Raw genomic sequence first — 19200 nt, forward strand, 5'->3', positions numbered from 1 at the left:
GGTTGTTTACCAAGTTAAATACTGCATGGTTTATACAAATTACCCCCCCCCCCCTTTTTTAGCTGTATACATAAACGTTTTGCTGAAGCAAGTTATTTGAAAAAAAAAAAAAAAAAGCCTGACTGATTAAACTAATACGGTCCAATTACAGACATGAATTTAAATCAAACAATCCCATTTTTTTTTTCACTTGAATGTATAATTGTCTATTTATACTCTGAAGGCTACAGGCAAGTGTGTTATTTTAAGCTTTAGCAGAGGGCGGAATCAAAACGCGCCAACACAACGTCTGATTGAATTCATGGAACTGGAAGAACCCTTCTCATGCATATAATGTGATGTGGATGCTTGGTTGTGTTTGGGTGGTAAAATCGTTTTTGCTGGGTGTGAAAGTTCCCACCACACATTGAAATGCATTGAGCGTCATGCAGCTAGATTTTAAGGCTGTTCGGCTTCACTGCGTTGATCTGTGATGTGATTGGCTGCGGTACTGCTGCTCTGTAAATATTCTAACTGCTTGTTTGTAATACTGCACTTGTAATAGCAAGAAGGGATCTCAATTAACTCAATAATTCAATAATTGATTGGCTAATTTGCCAACCAATCAAGACTCACGTTGCTTGACTTGAGTGAAAGACAATGGCCCCGATATTCGAAGCAACGCGCAATCTCCGTGCACAATCTGTGCCTAGAAAAAAATGGATGTTTTGCAACAGGGAACAAAGCATTTGCGCAAAATTGCAATATAGCAGTTTTTTGTTCAATTCGCAAATGTGCTCGGTCTATGTTACATACTGTACTGTAGCCTACTGCTGATATGGACGGAACCTTGGCGAACCGCTGGGTGTTTTCCATTGTTGTGCCTTGGAAAGCTCCTGGGTTCAGTGCTTGAGTGAGCGCGGAGTGGTGTGCGCGGAGTTAAGGTTTGCATTTTAAAAGCGTTATTTTGTGCCTTGCAAAACTGGTTTTGTGCTTGGCGCATACTTTCGAAAATGGCAGTATCACGCAAATTGTCGACCACTCCCCCCACATTGCGCTTTGAATACATTATATTTGTACACAGCGCAGAACGGACTGTGCCACGCAAAATACGTTTCGAAATGGCAAATAATGGGCGTTAAACCTGGAACAGGAGCGACCTCCCTGACCTTTGATGTTCTGGTTGATATAATTTGGCACATTCCTAGGGTTGTCACCTAGTTCCAAACTATGGAAAAACATTGGGAGTCTAACAGATCAGCACTCTTATGTTTAAAATTCTTAAAATTTCTGACTGGGGCAAGAGGGAGGCTCAGGGTGATACATTGATTTGGGCACTGTAAAGTAAAATTATATATATATATATATATATATATATATATATATATATATATGTGTGTGTGTGTGTGTGTGTGTGTGTGTGTGTGTGTGTGTGTGTGTGTGTTTTATGCAGTAAATTAATTTGTACAGGGTTCACATTTTTACTGATTACATGGATATATTCATTCCAATGAACATGTCACAATTGATTAATTTAGCTGGTGCTGAACCCAGTATGCGCATATGTGTGTATCACGGACTGCAACCAAGCATACCTGTGTGAAACTATATAGCCTTCTTTCTGCCTGTATGCATATGCAATAGCTATTCATGTGCGAAGTTCACATGTTAGGCTGCTTTCCACACAATTCATATGAATCACTCTCAAGTCGTAAGCCATTGTAAAATAATGTAACTGTAAACCCAATACAGAAATACAGTGCAATACAGCATACAGGCACGTTATGTGACTGCGCATTCCTCTGGTGCAACCTCTTCTGCGTAAGAAACCAATACGTGACACACTTAACTTGTTCTGTTAGTTGAAATGAATGGGTGAGTTACACTTGCTGCAAACCCCATAAGCAATGGTGTAAGACCTACTGCTTTCTGATCTGCTGTCGTTGTGCATTTCTCTCCTATTTAGTGGCATGGAGTTTCCTTTGTATGAGCTTTTGGAGCATATATTTGCACTTTAACATGGCTACCATATGCGATACATTTGCTCTTGAAAACGGCTACCACCCCATGACGCCCCCCCTTACTTGAACCGTCAGTGCTACAATATGCGATACATTTTAGGTGCGCGCCTCACATCTTTCACAGCGCGTTTTTGCTTGCGCAGCTTTGAATCTCACTCCCATCGTATGACCACCACAGCATATAAAATATGAATGAAGCGAACATTAATGTTTTATTATTTACTGTGCAATTTAATTGCATCTAAAGAAAGGAACCAGCCAGTTATCGCTGCCGAAGAGGACACGCCCAGCTCTGTGCAGTCTGTTTTTGTATTGGCTAGATTCTTTTTTTCACTGTGTTGTTATTGTCTATGGACCTTTTGGCAGAGTACTTGCTTTCCACCTATTACCGAACACGAACGGAAAAAGGTGATCGGAGATCTATTACAGCAAACAACAAACATACCTGGATTCGAGATCCAGCCATACAAAACGGCAGAATTTAAACCAGGGACGCAGAGGAACATTCGTTGCTTTTCTAGACATGTCGGCAAGAGGTAAGTGTGCAAGCCTTCACATGCTGCAGTATGCCTTGCTTTTTCTTTACTATTGCAGTGGAGAGCTCCTCTCCCTTAGGTTTGGTTTTCATGGCACAGACAGAACAGGCACAGACTAATTGCTGTAGCGGCAAAAACTTCATTAAGATGGTGCTTAAGGTGATGTCATGGTGTGTTTGTATTGGCATATTCTCAGTACACCTGACTCTTTGATTATATGCTTTTGAGACGGGACAACTAAAAAATTTAAAAGCCGACTTATTGTGCACAAAAAGTTTCTCAGATACATAGTCATATGTATACCATTGTATATATATATATATATATATATATATTATATATATATATATATATATATATATATATAGATAATCATCAAGTGGGTTGAATAATGAGGTAGGATTTTAAGCTATCCTAGTATTTTGTGTATCTCATAAAACAGCTGAAAGTTCGACTTTTGTCTAAACAGAGAGCGTCGCTTACAGGTTTGTGTGCATGTACACAAGATAGAAACGATTTATATACCCTTATGTGCGACATATTCGCTGGTACGATGACCATTTTCAAAATAAAAAAAAATTTTTTTTTTATATATATATATATATATATATATATATATATATATATATATATATATATATATATATAATAATAATAATAATAATAATAATAATAATAATAATAATAATAATAAACCAAATTAACTGTATCAGTAATATGCATATGCTGTATCTAAGCCTTCTCCTTTTCTTACCTAATCACATTTAACCTTGACACCAACTTTTTGGCTGGGAAAGAGCGTTCTTCTGCTAGTCTGTTAGGGTTGGCTGGGAGAGAATCTCCGTAATAATGTATGAAAGACCTCTTTCAGACATCTCGATAGTGTGTAAATTGACCCACGTTCATAGTTACTAACGAGCTGTTTTCTGTGTTATGAAACCAGGATGATGAAAGTTTTCGACCAGATTACAACCCCAGCCATTCTTTTGGGGACAAAAGACAAACCTCCCTCGACTTTTCATAACACTGTTCTAATATGTATGACCTATTTTAACTTTGTGAACACGTGTGTCTGAACATGAACACACTGTAGGCCCCTTGTCAATAAATGTGCACTTTTGGAAGACCAAGGTTAAGACTAGGTGTTGTTCTTGGTTGTGTATGTAATTGCACGGTCAGATTGTCTGGTCTGGTGGAGTTGTCTGTCTGAAGGTTAAGACTAGGTGTTGTTCTTGGTTGTGTATGTAATTGCATGGTCAGATTGTCTGGTCTGGTGGAGTTGTCTGTCTGAAGGTTAAGACTAGGTGTTGTTCTTGGTTGTGTATGTAATTGCATGGTCAGATTGTCTGGTCTGGTGGAGTTGTCTGTCTGAAGGTTAAGACTAGGTGTTGTTCTTGGTTGTGTATGTAATTGCATGGTCAGATTGTCTGGTTTGGTGGAGTTGTCTGTCTGAAGGTTAAGACTAGGTGTTGTTCTTGGTTGTGTATGTAATTGCATGGTCAGATTGTCTGGTCTGGTGGAGTTGTCTGTCTGAAGGTTAAGACTAGGTGTTGTTCTTGGTTGTGTATGTAATTGCATGATCAGGTTGTCTGGTCTGGTGGAGTTGTCTGTCTGAAGGTTAAGACTAGGTGTTGTTCTTGGTTGTGTATGTAATTGCATGGTCAGATTGTCTGGTTTGGTGGAGTTGTCTGTCTGAAGGTTAAGACTAGGTGTTGTTCTTGGTTGTGTATGTAATTGCATGGTCAGATTGTCTGGTCTGGTGGAGTTGTCTGTCTGAAGGTTAAGACTAGGTGTTGTTCTTGGTTGTGTATGTAATTGCATGGTCAGATTGTCTGGTCTGGTGGAGTTGTCTGTCTGAAGGTTAAGACTAGGTGTTGTTCTTGGTTGTGTATGTAATTGCATGGTCAGATTGTCTGGTCTGGTGGAGTTGTCTGTCTGAAGGTTAAAGCTAGGTGTTGTTCTTGGTTGTGTATGTAATTGCATGGTCAGATTGTCTGGTTTGGTGGAGTTGTCTGTCTGAAGGTTAAAGCTAGGTGTAGTTCTTGGTTGTGTATGTAATTGCATGGTCAGATTGTCTGGTCTGGTGGAGTTGTCTGTCTGAAGGTTAAGACTAGGTGGTGTTCTTGGTTGTGTATGTAATTGCATGGTCAGATTGTCTGGTCTGGTGGAGTTGTCTGTCTGAAGGTTAAAGCTAGGTGGTGTTCTTGGTTGTGTATGTAATTGCATGGTCAGATTGTCTGGTTTGGTGGAGTTGTCTGTCTGAAGGTTAAGACTAGGTGTTGTTCTTGGTTGTTTATGTAATTGCATGGTCAGATTGTCTGGTCTGGTGGAGTTGTCTGTCTGAAGGTTAAGACTAGGTGTTGTTCTTGGTTGTGTATGTAATTGCATGGTCAGATTGTCTGGTCTGGTGGAGTTGTCTGTCTGAAGGTTAAGACTAGGTGTTGTTCTTGGTTGTGTATGTAATTGCATGGTCAGATTGTCTGGTCTGGTGGAGTTGTCTGTCTGAAGGTTAAGACTAGGTGTTGTTCTTGGTTGTGTATGTAATTGCATGGTCAGGTTGTCTGGTCTGGTGGAGTTGTCTGTCTGAAGGTTAAGACTAGGTGTTGTTCTTGGTTGTGTATGTAATTGCATGGTCAGATTGTCTGGTCTGGTGGAGTTGTCTGGCTGTCACTGTGGTAAACATTTCTGAAGTGCTCTCATGCTTGTTCCATGTGACAGCTTCTGTTTATCACTACAGATAAGGTACAGTGAAGGAGAAATATCTTTATAGCAGCTTATTAATGATCATTTTGTAGCAGTAGTTTAAAGCTTATGCAGTTGTTGAGAACTTGGTTGAGGGTATTTTCCTAATTGCCATCTGACTAGTAGACCGACCTGTACAATGTATATGACAAACTAGCCTGCAATCAGGATTTCTTTTAAGGATTCTTCCAAGCCGTTGTCATGCTGGTATTGGGTATGGCATGCTCACACACCCTAGACAGTGGTTAAAGCCTCGCAACACTGTCTTTTCAAAGGTATTTTGCATAGTAAAAAGGCTTTATGTGTGATAAACACGGAATTAAACTAAATAGTCCTCTGCCTTTTCTCATGATTCAGCTGATATCTGAATACATGCACACACCCCACATTGTAACATTATGTAATATTATGTAACATAAGTTAGTGTCATCATTGATCAGAAATAGTCTCCCACATAGCGGTGTATCATCAATTCAGTGGTTCCTAGCCCGTTTTGTAAAGCTTTGGAAGTAAGTATATCTGAACCACTGGAAAATGACGGATGTGTGGGCTGTTTGCATTATACAGTTTATTATAATTATAATATTTTGCTCAATGAAGAGTCTGAAGCGTTTCAATATGATACATTTACATTCTGATTGGTTAATATTGTGTTTTATTGAATTACAAAAAGTTAAAGTCCAGGGACCATTCAAGAAAAATGCTTTGATTGTTTTTTCTCATGTTTCAAGTTGAACCAGGTGTGTCGTGGTTAGTATTTGTACATGTTAGGTTAGATATACTACCTGAGCAGGAAACTGGTCAAAATGACAGTATATTGGATCAGTGCTGGGGCTCAGAGATTTGCCTTTTACAGATTCATCATGTAAACACAAAGTACCAAATCCTCAAAGATATTTTTCTCCAAAATACTCACAGGCCCCTAAATTAAACATCTGATTTCTCTTTTGGGCATGTATTTTTACTATTAAAAAAATATGCTAATGATGTTTTGGAGTACAACATTTTAAGAAACTAGCCCAAATGTTTTTTTTTTTTTTTATGTTCTGGACAAGAATCCCATTCTTCAAATGAAGTTATAGAAACTAGGTGTTATGGGGAAAAGGGTGTTAGAGCATACCCTAAGAATTAACTATACAGTTCCTTAGCAACCAAACAGATCACTTCCTCTTACTCCCTCTCCAGGAATCTAAAAGCCTTTAAAGAGATTTTTAATTGGATCTGACCCTCACTCATGCATCTCACTCAGTCTAGTAGTACCAGCTTCCAGCATACTATTGCTCCTCCCAAATACCACAAGTCAGCAGACTGCAACAATTACATCATCTTGGCATCAAACTTTTGCAAAGGGTTTTGAAATAGCCTTTCCACTTACGAGTTAAAAACAACAGCGTCAGACACGTGGCTGTGCTAAACCGGTTTCATCTTTTTGTTCAAAGAAGAGTGAGGCTCGACTGAGAAATAACTGATGTTCTTAATCCTTGAACGGTTACGTGGGCTTTTCTTTTTATTTAGATGTGTGCGCACTGCTGGCGTGCCGTATGATTCATCTGCATCTCATTTTGAATGGTTGGTACCCCTTGACAACTGAGTGCACAGCATTACCCCTTCAGAACTAGCATTCTAGCATTCATAACTAGCATTCTGGAATACAATACTGCATAAAATCAGTCCAGTGTGGGATACTTCAATATCTGAAGTTGTTTTCAGTGGACTGCTAAACAAAGTAATGGTAGCTAACATAAGAACACCTTAAACCGTACCTGTTTGTAACTTCACATTGGTACACAGGTCTCATGAAACACGTTATTGCAAACATGTGTTCTCATTTTAAAACATGGTTTCTCATGCTGCTTTTGGTTAAAAAAAGTCCTCGGTTGATGTGGCTTATTCTCAGGATATCTGTTGCACTTGGACATCAGAATGTTATTGGCTGAAAAGCATGTCATTCAATAGGGGAAACAGCTGGGAGGTTAATGATAGGAAAGAAGCCATTGAAGGGGAGGGCCAGTTTGACCCTCCAGGTGAAATGGCCATGGAGGTCGCAAGCAGTGATTTATTTAGCAGGTGCAGTACCAGATATCGTGTTTTAAAATACAAATCAAAATGTTTACTGTGTAACATGTGTTTCTGTCAAAACATGACATTGACACCTACATGAACAGTATAATGAATGGAAGTTCACAGCAGGTAAGATTTACACAATTGTTTTGTTAGATACATTCACCTTAATAAACAGACGAGAGAAACGTGTTAATTGAAAATAAGACTGGATGCCTTTCCTACAAAATGCGTTGATGCGCAAACTGGCCACCCGCCCTTAACACAGACTTACCAAGAATAAAGGATTGCAGTCATTGAGTTTGGAAACACTCACAATACTTGCAAACATCACATCACACTATATATAGTATATACAAATAATGTGGATACAGTCTCTCTACTTGAAAAGTGTACCATTTGAAAGCTAAATATGTCCGCTGGACTGGTCACACTGTAGTGCTTGTACAGAGTGTTCGGCTGTTTCTCTTTCGTTGAAACAGTTGCTGGTGTGAAACAGGCTGAGCTCAGCAGTGAATAGAGCTATTCTGCAGTCTAAATGCAGATGGATTTAATTGTTGTCTTTTACACTAAGGGGGCCTGATTCCATCAGGAAGTTCTTTCTCTGTTAATTATTGCTCTCATCAATGTGGTTTTGGCAGACGTTACCGAAGCATTCCTGTCACTCAGACCTAGCTAATGGTTCTGACTGCTTAATGAGGCTGAACTTGCGTCAAAATGAACAGTTACAGTTTTCCCTCAAAAATGTATTGTTGTACAAAAGGTATCTTTAGGATATGTTTCACTATTCTGTGTTTTTTTTTTTTAAAGAGCAGTGAGATAAAACATAATTTATAAAACAACTGGTAAAAGAATTGAGACCGAAAGAAACCTGATTCAAGTATTTTGGGATCTGCAGTCATTGTCTTCCTGAAGCAAGCTGAGTAAACCTGATTCAAGTATTCTGGGATCTGCAGTCATTGTCTTAGACAGACAAGACGAATAAACCTGATTCATGTATTCAGCTACCTCTAGTCATTGTCTACAAAGACAAGATGCTGTCAAAGATGCTGGGTTTGACCTTCTCTACTTCATTTTAACAGATTTCTTTGAAACTGAACATCAACTAAATAAATGCGTAACTGTATTTATACAAAATGTAAGCCGAATTAGATAATTGATTCAGCTGCTACTTGGAGAAGGGCTAAAATAGAGGACTGGACTAGTTTTGATGGCTGTGAGGAACACATTTGTACCTAACTCTGTAAGTCCTGTTCCACCCCATTTGGTGACCTTGACCTGGTATGTCTCTTAGTTTACCTGCGTGACAAGAAATCCAACACTTTCTTCTTTGGGCATATAAGGAACACGAAGGAAAGGCAGACAGAGAAAGAGAAAGCATAATTTTAGTGCACACTCCAGATCGTAAATGAAAGTGAGGCACAGGAGTTTGTGTTAGAAGGACTTATAAGCTGAAGCTAAGATGTTGCAAAGAGACTTTTTATACACTGACCACATGACAGTGGGGCAGTGTTCATGTAAGTGTTTGTGACCAGTTAGTTTCTGTAGACCAGGACTCTGAGTCATGCTAGGATTGCTGCACAGGTCAGCAGTTGCATTGTGGAATGTATCTGGTGGGGGTGGTTTGTGCTGTGGGGGGTAGCGTCCTCCTCAAATGAAGTCTGTTCTGATTCAAATGCACTTCAGTTTAGTAACACAGCCAGCTCTACTTGCCTGGAGTTACCACACGATATGACACTGATGACCCCTTTTCTACACCTACAATACAGTAGGACAGGATAATCATTAGATTATTCTTGTTCAAGGGCCTGGGTGATGGTCTCAGGCATGATCTATAGAAACAGGAGGTTACAAACTTTGCCCTGAAACGTCATATTTTTGTAAATGCCAGATATATTGGATCATAATGGTCTGAATATATTTCTGTGGTTGCATTTTAAGCGAGTGAGAAAGCTGTCCTTTCACATGCTGGCAGTTGATCACATAACCTTACCCGGTCTCGTCTATCCACACCATAAAATTTTGCAATGATCATTTTTGTCTGCATTCTGCAATGCTGTATTGAAGAGATACCTGTCAAAGGTGATTACCCTGATGAATTCCTCCACGTGTGTATCAGTATATTTGCCAGTGCTACCAGTCCCTAAAGACATTTTAAAGGCTCATTTAGCTGTTGTTTCAAGCAGGTCTTACTGTAATGATTTGGCCATAATTGCACAGATTTTCAGATAGGCTTTCTGTTTAGTACTGCAATGAAACTTGCAGACAAAGAGGTTTTAAAGTTTAGGGCAAGTGACAACAAGTTTCCAGTTTTTTAACATCAGTGCTCAGTGTTTGCCATTCTCCTTTCCATTGTCCTTCCATCGTAGTTCCATCGCAGTTCATTTGTATTTCAGAACCTCAATTAACAAACCTCCCTTACCCAACTTTGTGTGACCTAGTTGTGTTTTTCCTATATGGTGCTTCCTGATGAAACAACAATGATACAGCTGTGCAGGTTTCGTACTCATTTCTGTTTTCACTGACGGCACCTGTTTATGACCTCTTCTTCGTCAGCACTTTTGCTTGTAAAGGCTGTTGCAGCAAGATGTTGTTTGCATTTGTTTTGGAGCAGCTTGCAAGCCAGTCATATTCCTTGCAGTTTAAACCTCTAAAGATGAAAAGAAACTTGTGCAAGCACTGGATGTATTCTGCCACTGGTATAGTACGCTGACACCTTCAATATAGGCTCCTGCAATTCTGTCAAGCCCACTCGCACAGCTTTTAGCGGTGCTGTCTCTCACTCTACAGATGCAGCAGATTTTCTCTCCCAATGTGCTTGAAAATAGCAGGGGAAAAAGCAGAGGCAGAGCTTGTTATGATCTCCCTATTGCTAATGTCCCCAGCTAGCACACACCACAAACATCAAATACTGCAGAAGCAGTTCCATTTATTATTGCGGCTTGACTTATGCATGTAAATGGTTGGCTGGAATGGATCATTAGAAAGAGCATGTAGGCACAGAGAGAGCCCCAGGTTACCAAAAATTACTTTAATAACTCAGCTTCAAAAGATATCAGACTCAAACAAGCGTGTCCAACTATTTGAAGAGAAATATAATACTATAATGCTTGGCCCCTAAAGTCAAAGATTGACTTCATATTTATTTTTTATTTGGAAGGTCATTTTTTTAACATTATACTAATGGTATTGGTCTTGGTCCTGCAAAATTAAGGCCTTCAAAAGTTCTTCAAAATGACACACTGTATAATTGAAACCATATGAATCGTGAATATAAAAAGATTTGTTTTGACTGGAAACTTTAGCGCTGTCATCAAAGAATATTTAGTGCAGCTTCCTTTATAGAATTTATAATATGGAGAATTTTCAGCGGCCACTTAAAAACTGCTTGCATAACACAGTTTGAAATGTAGGGAATCCTGAACAATTAAAAACTGTTTGCATAACAGTTTGAAATGTAGGGAATCCTGAACAAGTGATACATTAATAAGCCCTACATCTTTCAGCTTTATCTGGTAAAGCACTATTCATTCTGAAATCATTTTTTAAAACATGCCCTGCTCTTAAGTCAAAGAACGCAACCCCAGTTGTCTCTAAAATCTTCATGACTTGTATTCTAAATGCCCAGGCATTGAGGCTGACTTTCTGAGTCATGTATGGCTACCTGGGCCATAGTATTGGTCCATTACAACAGACTAATGAAAGGCAATGCCTGGCACGAAAGTGAAATTACTGAGCTACAGTATAGGACAATTATAAAGTTTATTATTAGAGGAACGAAACACAGAACAGAATGGTTGAAAACATATCACAATGCTATGGAAAGGTACACATATTAAAATGGTGCTTGACAATGCAGTTTGCTGTTGAGCATTTGTTGTGCTGGACTTGCTGCATCAACCACAGAATATATCAGAATGGCTGAGGTGTTTGTCAGCTGCTCTGGGGCTTCTCCATTGTACCACAATAGCTTCCTTTGTCTGGAGTTAACTGACATTCATATTAACCATGCATCGAATACCCGGTATTCTGGTAATGCTGGTATTCATTAAAACAGAGTTTGCTTGAGTTTGCTTTCATGCTCTATTTTCTTCATTGTTAACTTACATTATACACATTTTCCCCCAGTATAATACATCAATAAGTGTTTAAATACTTCTCATTAGGACTAAAACATTGAGGTTTTATACCAAGATCAACTCACATGTGTAATCTGCTTCTCATAGTGCCCACTGGTTTAAGAATAGTGGTAATAATCTGTTACTTGTCACTGGTATAGCCACATGGAGAGTCTGATTGACTAATAAGGGTACAGTATAGTGGAACGTCACATATCCAAACATCACGTAACCACCCTGATCAATGAACTGCCTCGCTAAATAAATCAATGTTAAAAGCAGGCTACGAGAGTAATGGCATTGACAGCAAATGCAGCTTCTGTGATGGAAACAGAAATAAAGCATTCTAGCAATCAGCCTTTAGGTGCGTTCCCCTTTAAGAGAGGTGGGCTGTGTGCGTGTGTCAGTCAGCTGCGTGTAGCAGTGACATTTCAAACACCAGTCGAGAAAGCTTTTTTGTGTGTGTGTTTACGATGGAGCGCACGCTTTTAGATATTAGGAGCATGTCTTTGTAGCTTTTAAATGCAGTTGAATTAAACAAAGCAAGCTTCATAAACGCAGTGCTTACCGGCCGTTTGTTTGAAACAGACGAAGCAGTATTCAAACCGAGCTGCGTGGAGATGGCATATAGCAAACCGCATAGCAACACTGTGTATTGTAGCCTAGTGAATCTCATTTATGTTTGCTTACTTTTTAAAGCAACATTTTTTCCCTTGTTTAAAGCAGTTTGCTTGTTGTTTTTGTTCACTAATATTTATGGATGTCTAAATTATTTTTCTATAGGTGTTCGCAAATCTGACTTTTTCACATACACATCTATACCCCAGTCCACAGGGGGTCGGATATGCGCCATTGTAATTCATTTTGAATAATCCAGTGAGCTGTAATGTATTACATAGCCAACAGGTGGCAGTGTTGCACTTTTTCCATGTCCTGTTGTGCCCTGGGAAAGGCCATCAGTATGGGCGTCCCGTTCAGGATTCCTGGCTCTTCATCCTTCACTCATTTCACCCAATCACATTCCCTGTTGGATTTAACCTTATGATTACCAGGCTCCCTGTTTACATACGTTATGAGGAGCACCATATATCAATCTACTCCTCAGCCCCAGTCTAAGGCAGATAGTCCCTGTTCTGGTTTTACATTTGTGTTCCTTCTATAAGCACACAGAGTAACACCAGATGACACTGATACACAATCTTCTGCAGTAAATCAGTCTTGACTAATTGCCTGGGATAGTATTATATCAAGCTAATCATTAGTGAGTTATTACTCCTGCTTTTAAAAAACACTCTATTGCAAGTTTCTCTTAATGAATAGAATAAGTCTGTTAAAGCAGGGTCCCATATGACCAGCAAAACAGTTGACACTGCAGTGGATAAAAGGTTCCTCTAATCTAAGAAAACCAGGAGTCTAATTTCTTGCAATGCTTTGTCAGTTTCTCTCTTTAGTCTGAGTACCAGCTCTATGAGATTGCTCATTGCAGCTGGTTTGAGTCCCCTCATCTCTATACAGTGGCATGTCACGGCAGATTGGAACCCCAGTGTGTTTCTGTTGTATTTTTATTGTATTTGATTCATTTTAGTTTCCCTTTAATATTCCTGGCACAGCTACACCTGGCTCCTATTGAATTTTCAGATAGGAATTTGATATATGCAATGCTAAACCTGGCAGTCATTTAAATACAACAGCTGGGCAATGTGAAAATCAAACATGGCCACACATAGAGGGCTGGATTCATAAAGCTGTGTGCCCATATTTTACTGCTGTCCTATTTTATAGATGGTGCCATTCATACAAGTATTGTATAGTACCAGCATGTATTGTTCCTAAGTTGGTGTCTAACAACAACTTTTCCCTCCCAACCAACTGATAATTACAAGAGGACGTGCAAATCTATCTTCATTCTGATCATTTAACAGTTAAAACGTTTTGATTCAATGGACTGGTTTGATGTCAGCATCAAATAAGTTCCTTTTTTTGTATTAAGAGTAGATTTTGTATTAAGAGTAGATTTTGTATTAAGAGTATTCTTTGGCACTTTGAGAGCTGTGCACTGGAAACTGTACTTGTTCCATTCCAACATGGGCCTCTTCACCAAAAGAATAGCCCCCAGTGACTGACCAGTTTCATTCCAGTGCTGCTTTTATAATCAGGAGAGTTTTCTGGGGTTGTTATATAATGAGAAAAACAGAAGAGCAGCAGTGTGTTTGGCTGCATGTCAAGGAATGTTTAAAACCAAGGATGAAGGGAGGGACACAGCATGGGAGGCTGCATGGAATCACCAGGAGGAAACTCATTGCCATTACAGCGTATAGCACGGGGATAGAACAGACTTAATGATCGTTTGCAGAGTCATAGAGTAAATTAAACACGTAAAAAAATAGCAACATTAAAAATCAGGTGTATGCACTGAATAATTCAATGAGCTGTATTTAATGAACGTAATGCATAGAAATATACATGAGTATCAGCATTCACTGGAGCAGCTACCTCACACCACTGACTAACACTGTAAAATTGAGGAGTGCGTTATTTAAATGCAACATAGTGTATTGTTCTGTATTGTTTTATTTCATGGGTAGTAAAAGGGTTGGATAGATAGAACAGCTGGAAAATACCTGACTTTAGGAAACAATAAACTGTTTGCCAGATGCTGGACCATATGTTTAGGTACGGACACTTGCTGTGCTAGTCAGCACCTGTTAATGCTAGTAATTGTGTTTAGAGATTGTAAAAAAAATAAAAATAAAAATAAAAATCTAAGCTAGAAGAAGAATGGTGTGGTGTGTGTTCGGTATGTGCACTGCTTGTCTGTAGAAAGGGTTGTACAGAGAACTGAATTCTCATTTATAGAAACTGTATCTTAAAAACGACATGCTATGCAAAGTCTGTGAATACCGGCTATGGAAATATGTTGTTCTATGTGATGTGCTGCTAGATAGTAATGATTGTGTTTAGGGGTATTGTGGGGTGTGTGTGTGTGTGTGTTTGTATGCATAGCAGGGAGCTGTTTGGAAAGCCCAGTACTCATTTTATAGATACAGTATATATATAGAAGCTAGTTATCATTTTATTTTTTTTAATGATAAGGAATCAGAATAACTGAACTGACTCTTGATTGTGTTTGGTGTACTTTTGAGAGCATAAATTTGCTTTTTTTGCCTTGAGCAAATATGTAAAAACATTGTTCAGTTTTATTTATTATTTAAACATTATGAATAAAGGAACATGGTGCTGTGATGTCCTGAAACCTAGGCTTGCTGTTACCAGCTGCTTTAAGAATTGATCTGCTTTCTGAAAATATCCAGCCCCTCTGCATAGATTAGCTGTTTCCTGGAATACCTTGCTAGTAATGAGTTTTTATTTTTATAATATGTGTCCGATATCAGATGTGAATAGCTATGATTTTGAGATTGTGCAGCAGCAACTCTGCATCACCAGTACCAGGTGTCCGTCCGTACAGCTCTCTCGGTATCAGTGGGGATGGGGTGGGTAGTTCTAGATACATGTAGATGGTGTGTGTGTGTGTGGGGATGGGTTGGGTAGTTCTAGATACATGTAGATGATGTGTGTGTGTGGGGGGATGGGGTGGGTAGTTCTTTCTAAGGGACCACCTGGGATTTACTCACAAGTTGGCCCCTGGACTTCACGTTGGGAACCTCTGCTCAGTACCAGTACCAGGTGAGTCTCTGTACTCCTCGCTCGGCACCAGTACCAAGTGAGTCTCCGTACTCCTCGCTCAGCACCAGTACCAGGTGAGTCTCCGTACTCCTCGCTCGGCACCAGTACCAGGTGAGTCTCCGTACTCCTCGCTCGGCACCAGTACCAGGTGAGTCTCCGTACTCCTCGCTCGGCACCAGTACCAGGTGAGTCTCCGTACTCCTCGCTCAGCACCAGTACCAGGTGAGTCTCCGTACTCCTCGCTCAGCACCAGTACCAGGTGAGTCTCCGTACTCCTCGCTCGGCACCAGTACCAGGTGTGTCTCCGTACTACTCGCTCAGCACCAGTACCAGGTAGGCTGAGGGATTTCAGTTCCCCTCATGAGGATGTGTTGAATCATCCTGTTTTGAGTGGGTGGGTTATGAGGTATGTGGGAAGGGTGTACTGATTACAACTTCCTTGCAAGACAGAACTTCCCTAATGAATTGATATGTTCATATTGACACATCATTTATGCTATGCACTGTAGGTGCTTAAAATCAATAAATATGTAGAACTTTAAAATGTTTACTTGCTTTGCTCACTTTTATTATCTTGTATTAGTTATTACCCCTCTCCAAATCAAGCTATATGTTGCTTATTTATATAATATAATACAGAGTGTATATACCATGTGTGATATGAGTCTTACCTATATTTCTCCTTGGCCTAAGTGGTGCAGATCCTGTAAATAGCTGTATATTAGCCTGCCTCTGCTTCTGCAGCACAGGGAAGAGGGAGACTTTAAGCTGTTATATTGACGTTTTGCAGCAACAACATTTATTGAGCCATGTGGAAACTGTGGGTGTGACCTTCAATAAAGCTTTACAATACATACAAACAATAAGGACTTCAGCTACACAATACTTAGGAAAGGAGTAAACCTGTTACTGAGATGTCAGAAAGATATAACAAGAACTGAAAATTTTACATAAATTCACCTAATTGCTCTAACCATTTATGCTATAGGGCGTGGCTGAAACACAGCCAAGGTCAGACAGCTAGCCAGTGTCTGAGCTGAAATTCAAACCCCACGTCTCCTTGCATGTGTCTTTTGCACTAACCACCAAACCCTTCCACTGTTCTGATTTGACAGGACCCCTCCCATATACTGCATTTGTGATCCACTTGTTGCAATGCAGCAGTGCTGTCTGAGCTGAACTGAACAGTAACCCGAGCTAACTGAGCAGCATCAAAACGAATAATATAGAAGTGCTTAAGAGGTGGCCTTGGGCGTCGGATCTCGGATGCAGCAGTTTTCTATGTGCTGTCTGAATTATTGATGGAGCTGGAGTAGAAAAGCCTTGCTTTCCTGGCTCGCCTGCTCCAGCCCTGTATCCAGTGACTGCGCGCCCGTCTCAGTGATGGGAGAGAAGGGCCAGACAGAGGAATCTCACTACGAGGGGTTGTGTCAGTATGCCCAGAAAATCACCTCCTGCTTTGGACTGGACGGTAAGGGGGAAGGATACAAAACGGGGGATGATTGCAAGTTTTAAATTGTTTGTTCAAGGTTTGCTGTTGCTGAAAGAGGGCTGGAGGAAGCCAGAACCAATTTGTTGTTAAGGCTCTGGTCTCTGGGCTATGCAGTCATAATTGCATGCTGTTTTATGTGAGCTGCAAGGAATACACTATGAGTTAAAACAAAAACAAGGAGTGGAGTTAGGAGACACTGCAGCTGGGTTAGAAGTCGCTGCAGCTGGGTTAGGAGACGCTGCAGCTGGGTTAGGAGACGCTGCAGCTGGGTTAGGAGACGCTGCAGCTGGGTTAGGAGACGCTGCAGCTGGGATAGGAGACGCTGCAGCTGGGTTAGGAGACACTGCAGTGCTCATTGTATTGATTCAGACTGCACATTTGAATCTTGACCTGTCTTTCAATTTATGGAATGGAATATATATTATATACCGGTAGATAGGTGTGCCTAATCTGTATCAAGCCACCCTCTAAAACTTTATTTACTACATTGTATTCTTCACAAGGCCAGTTGAGTTATTTCATATTGTGCCGGAATACATACTGTGCAGGAATCTGTACGTATGTAGTGCGAGATGGAAGGGGTATTGATTGTTCATTCCATGCTATGTCCTTATGTTTTTGTTTTTTTAGATGTATTTTTTACTTTTTACATAACTGCCTGCTTGCTTTTTCTTCAGCAAAGTTGTTTTTAAAGGAGCTGTATTGTAGACACAGTGTTGTAGATCAATCCTCCCACAGCTGTTTGCACATAGCACTGTTGCTCAATATGGAAAGGTCACCTTCAAGTAAAAGCCTGTGCTTAAAATTAATCGATGAAGGGACATGTTTTATTAAGCCTTTTGATTAGACAAAGCGACAGATGCTATTTTTAAAATCTAATTTCACTAGGCTGCATTCTAATTTCTGCTGTTTTGCAAAATGTCTAGTGTGATGTGGGTTTAAATGCTGTTTGGTTCAAAGATTTAACAGATACTACATTATTATGTATATATATATAATCTTTCAGCACTTAATAACTTTTTATAAACGTTACCCTAGGATAACAAGTTAAATAGATTCAGTGTCTTATTCAAGAGACTTGTGTGTATGTACTGTGTGTTTGTAGTAGCCCTGCAACATTGATTTCAGTTATATGTAATGAATGGAATGTCCCTATTCATACAGTACCACTCAATATGGAAGACCGTAGCATGTCCACAGTGCTTACATGCAATATGACAACTGGCAGCCCGCAAATATATGAACTGAAACTTTATTCGGGTGTCCCATTCATTTAATGAAATTATGCAATGTCTATTTAATGGTTGGCAGCAGTCTTATGCAGTTAAAATGTCCAGCTTTTAATTTTTTGCTTTTTGAAAATGTTTGAAATGATTTGAGAACGCTTCTGATGTTCACAAATGTAGGTTGGGTGGAGATGGGTGGTTGCAATTGTACACTGATTTCATAGTGGTCCGTGTCTTCCTGTAATAAAGTGGTTTGATGTACGTTGCAGAGGTTCACTTGAAATAAAGCATTAGTGTTTTGTTGTTTTTTTTTTTTAAATAGCTGCAGTCAGCAATGCCTCCAGTGAGTGCATTACATGCCTTACTAAAGTTGTGTTGAAAGTGATGCTTTGTAAGCATTCTAACATGAAAGATTAATTGTGGAATCCATGGCTTAGGACTGGCAGTCATTCATCATGGTCCAGTCATGGTTCATAGTGTTATTATATGCCTGAAGTAATGGTAGCACATAATAAGAGTGTAGAATACTAGAGTAAGTACATAGTAACAAGAAAGCAAGGTGCAATCAGAGTGCTGTAAATGCATAGTATAAGCATGAACAATGAATGAAAAACTGCAGAGTTATTGAACCAATAACCATGGCATTCTGTGGTGTCCACAACCACTTCTATCACTGAAAAAAACATTCAAAATAACTACAGCAACAACCCTCTTGAGAGGTGGCACCCTCCAATCCCCAGCGGCATTTATAAAAAAATGTTTTTTTCATTTAGCAATTCTTTTTCAATGAGGAAGCGAACATGGAAAACAAGAACAGTGTTTTTTACATCATGCTTTTTAGTTATTTAGCTATTTCTCTAGATATGTCACTGATGTATGTTTTATTCATGATATATTTACATGTGAACAGGTACACAAATATATAAAATACCCCACATTTCCCATATAGTTTGATCCCGTATATATATTGACTGCAGTTCTCTGTAATCGGATTCTGTTAACAAGATGTGCAGCATCTTTTCAGATCTTGATCGCTCATGAGAGTGAAAGGCGGTTGTGGGTGGTAATCCCTTTCCTCTGTGCTGGGATTAGTGATTGCTGGAAGGGCATTATATTAATGATCATTAATGCAGATCCGATTTGTAGTTCTGGAATTCTTGTTTATTAATCATAGCTAGGTGTACAGGAAAAAAGGCAACTCCCTTATGGAACAAACATACATTTTTTATATATGATATAAAAGTAGGATCCTTTTACTTTTCATACATAGAAATTGGCTCCTTTTTATATATATATATATATATATATATATATATATATATATATATATATATATATATA

At 39.4% G+C, this 19200-nt stretch overlaps 1 protein-coding gene across 10 annotated transcripts in view; it reads left to right on the top strand.

Annotated features, from left to right (window-relative positions):
* The first annotated feature begins 2340 nt into the window (after nucleotides 1–2340).
* Nucleotides 2341–19200, top strand: part of LOC121325574 (actin-binding LIM protein 1-like) — an 84898-nt gene continuing 68038 nt past the window's right edge. The window contains exon 1 of one of the 10 annotated variants that reach the window (XM_041268290.1): nucleotides 2341–2536. In XM_041268290.1, coding sequence (XP_041124224.1) covers nucleotides 2524–2536 — 13 coding nt within the window. In that variant the 5' untranslated portion in view covers nucleotides 2341–2523. Of the gene's footprint in view, nucleotides 2537–16361; nucleotides 16613–19200 lie in introns of those variants that run through there. The other 9 variants (XM_041268294.1, XM_041268292.1, XM_041268297.1 and 6 more) reach the window with 9 other exon arrangements.

The sequence above is a fragment of the Polyodon spathula genome, chromosome 13 (assembly GCF_017654505.1).
Source record: "Polyodon spathula isolate WHYD16114869_AA chromosome 13, ASM1765450v1, whole genome shotgun sequence".
Lineage (NCBI taxonomy): Eukaryota > Metazoa > Chordata > Actinopteri > Acipenseriformes > Polyodontidae > Polyodon > Polyodon spathula.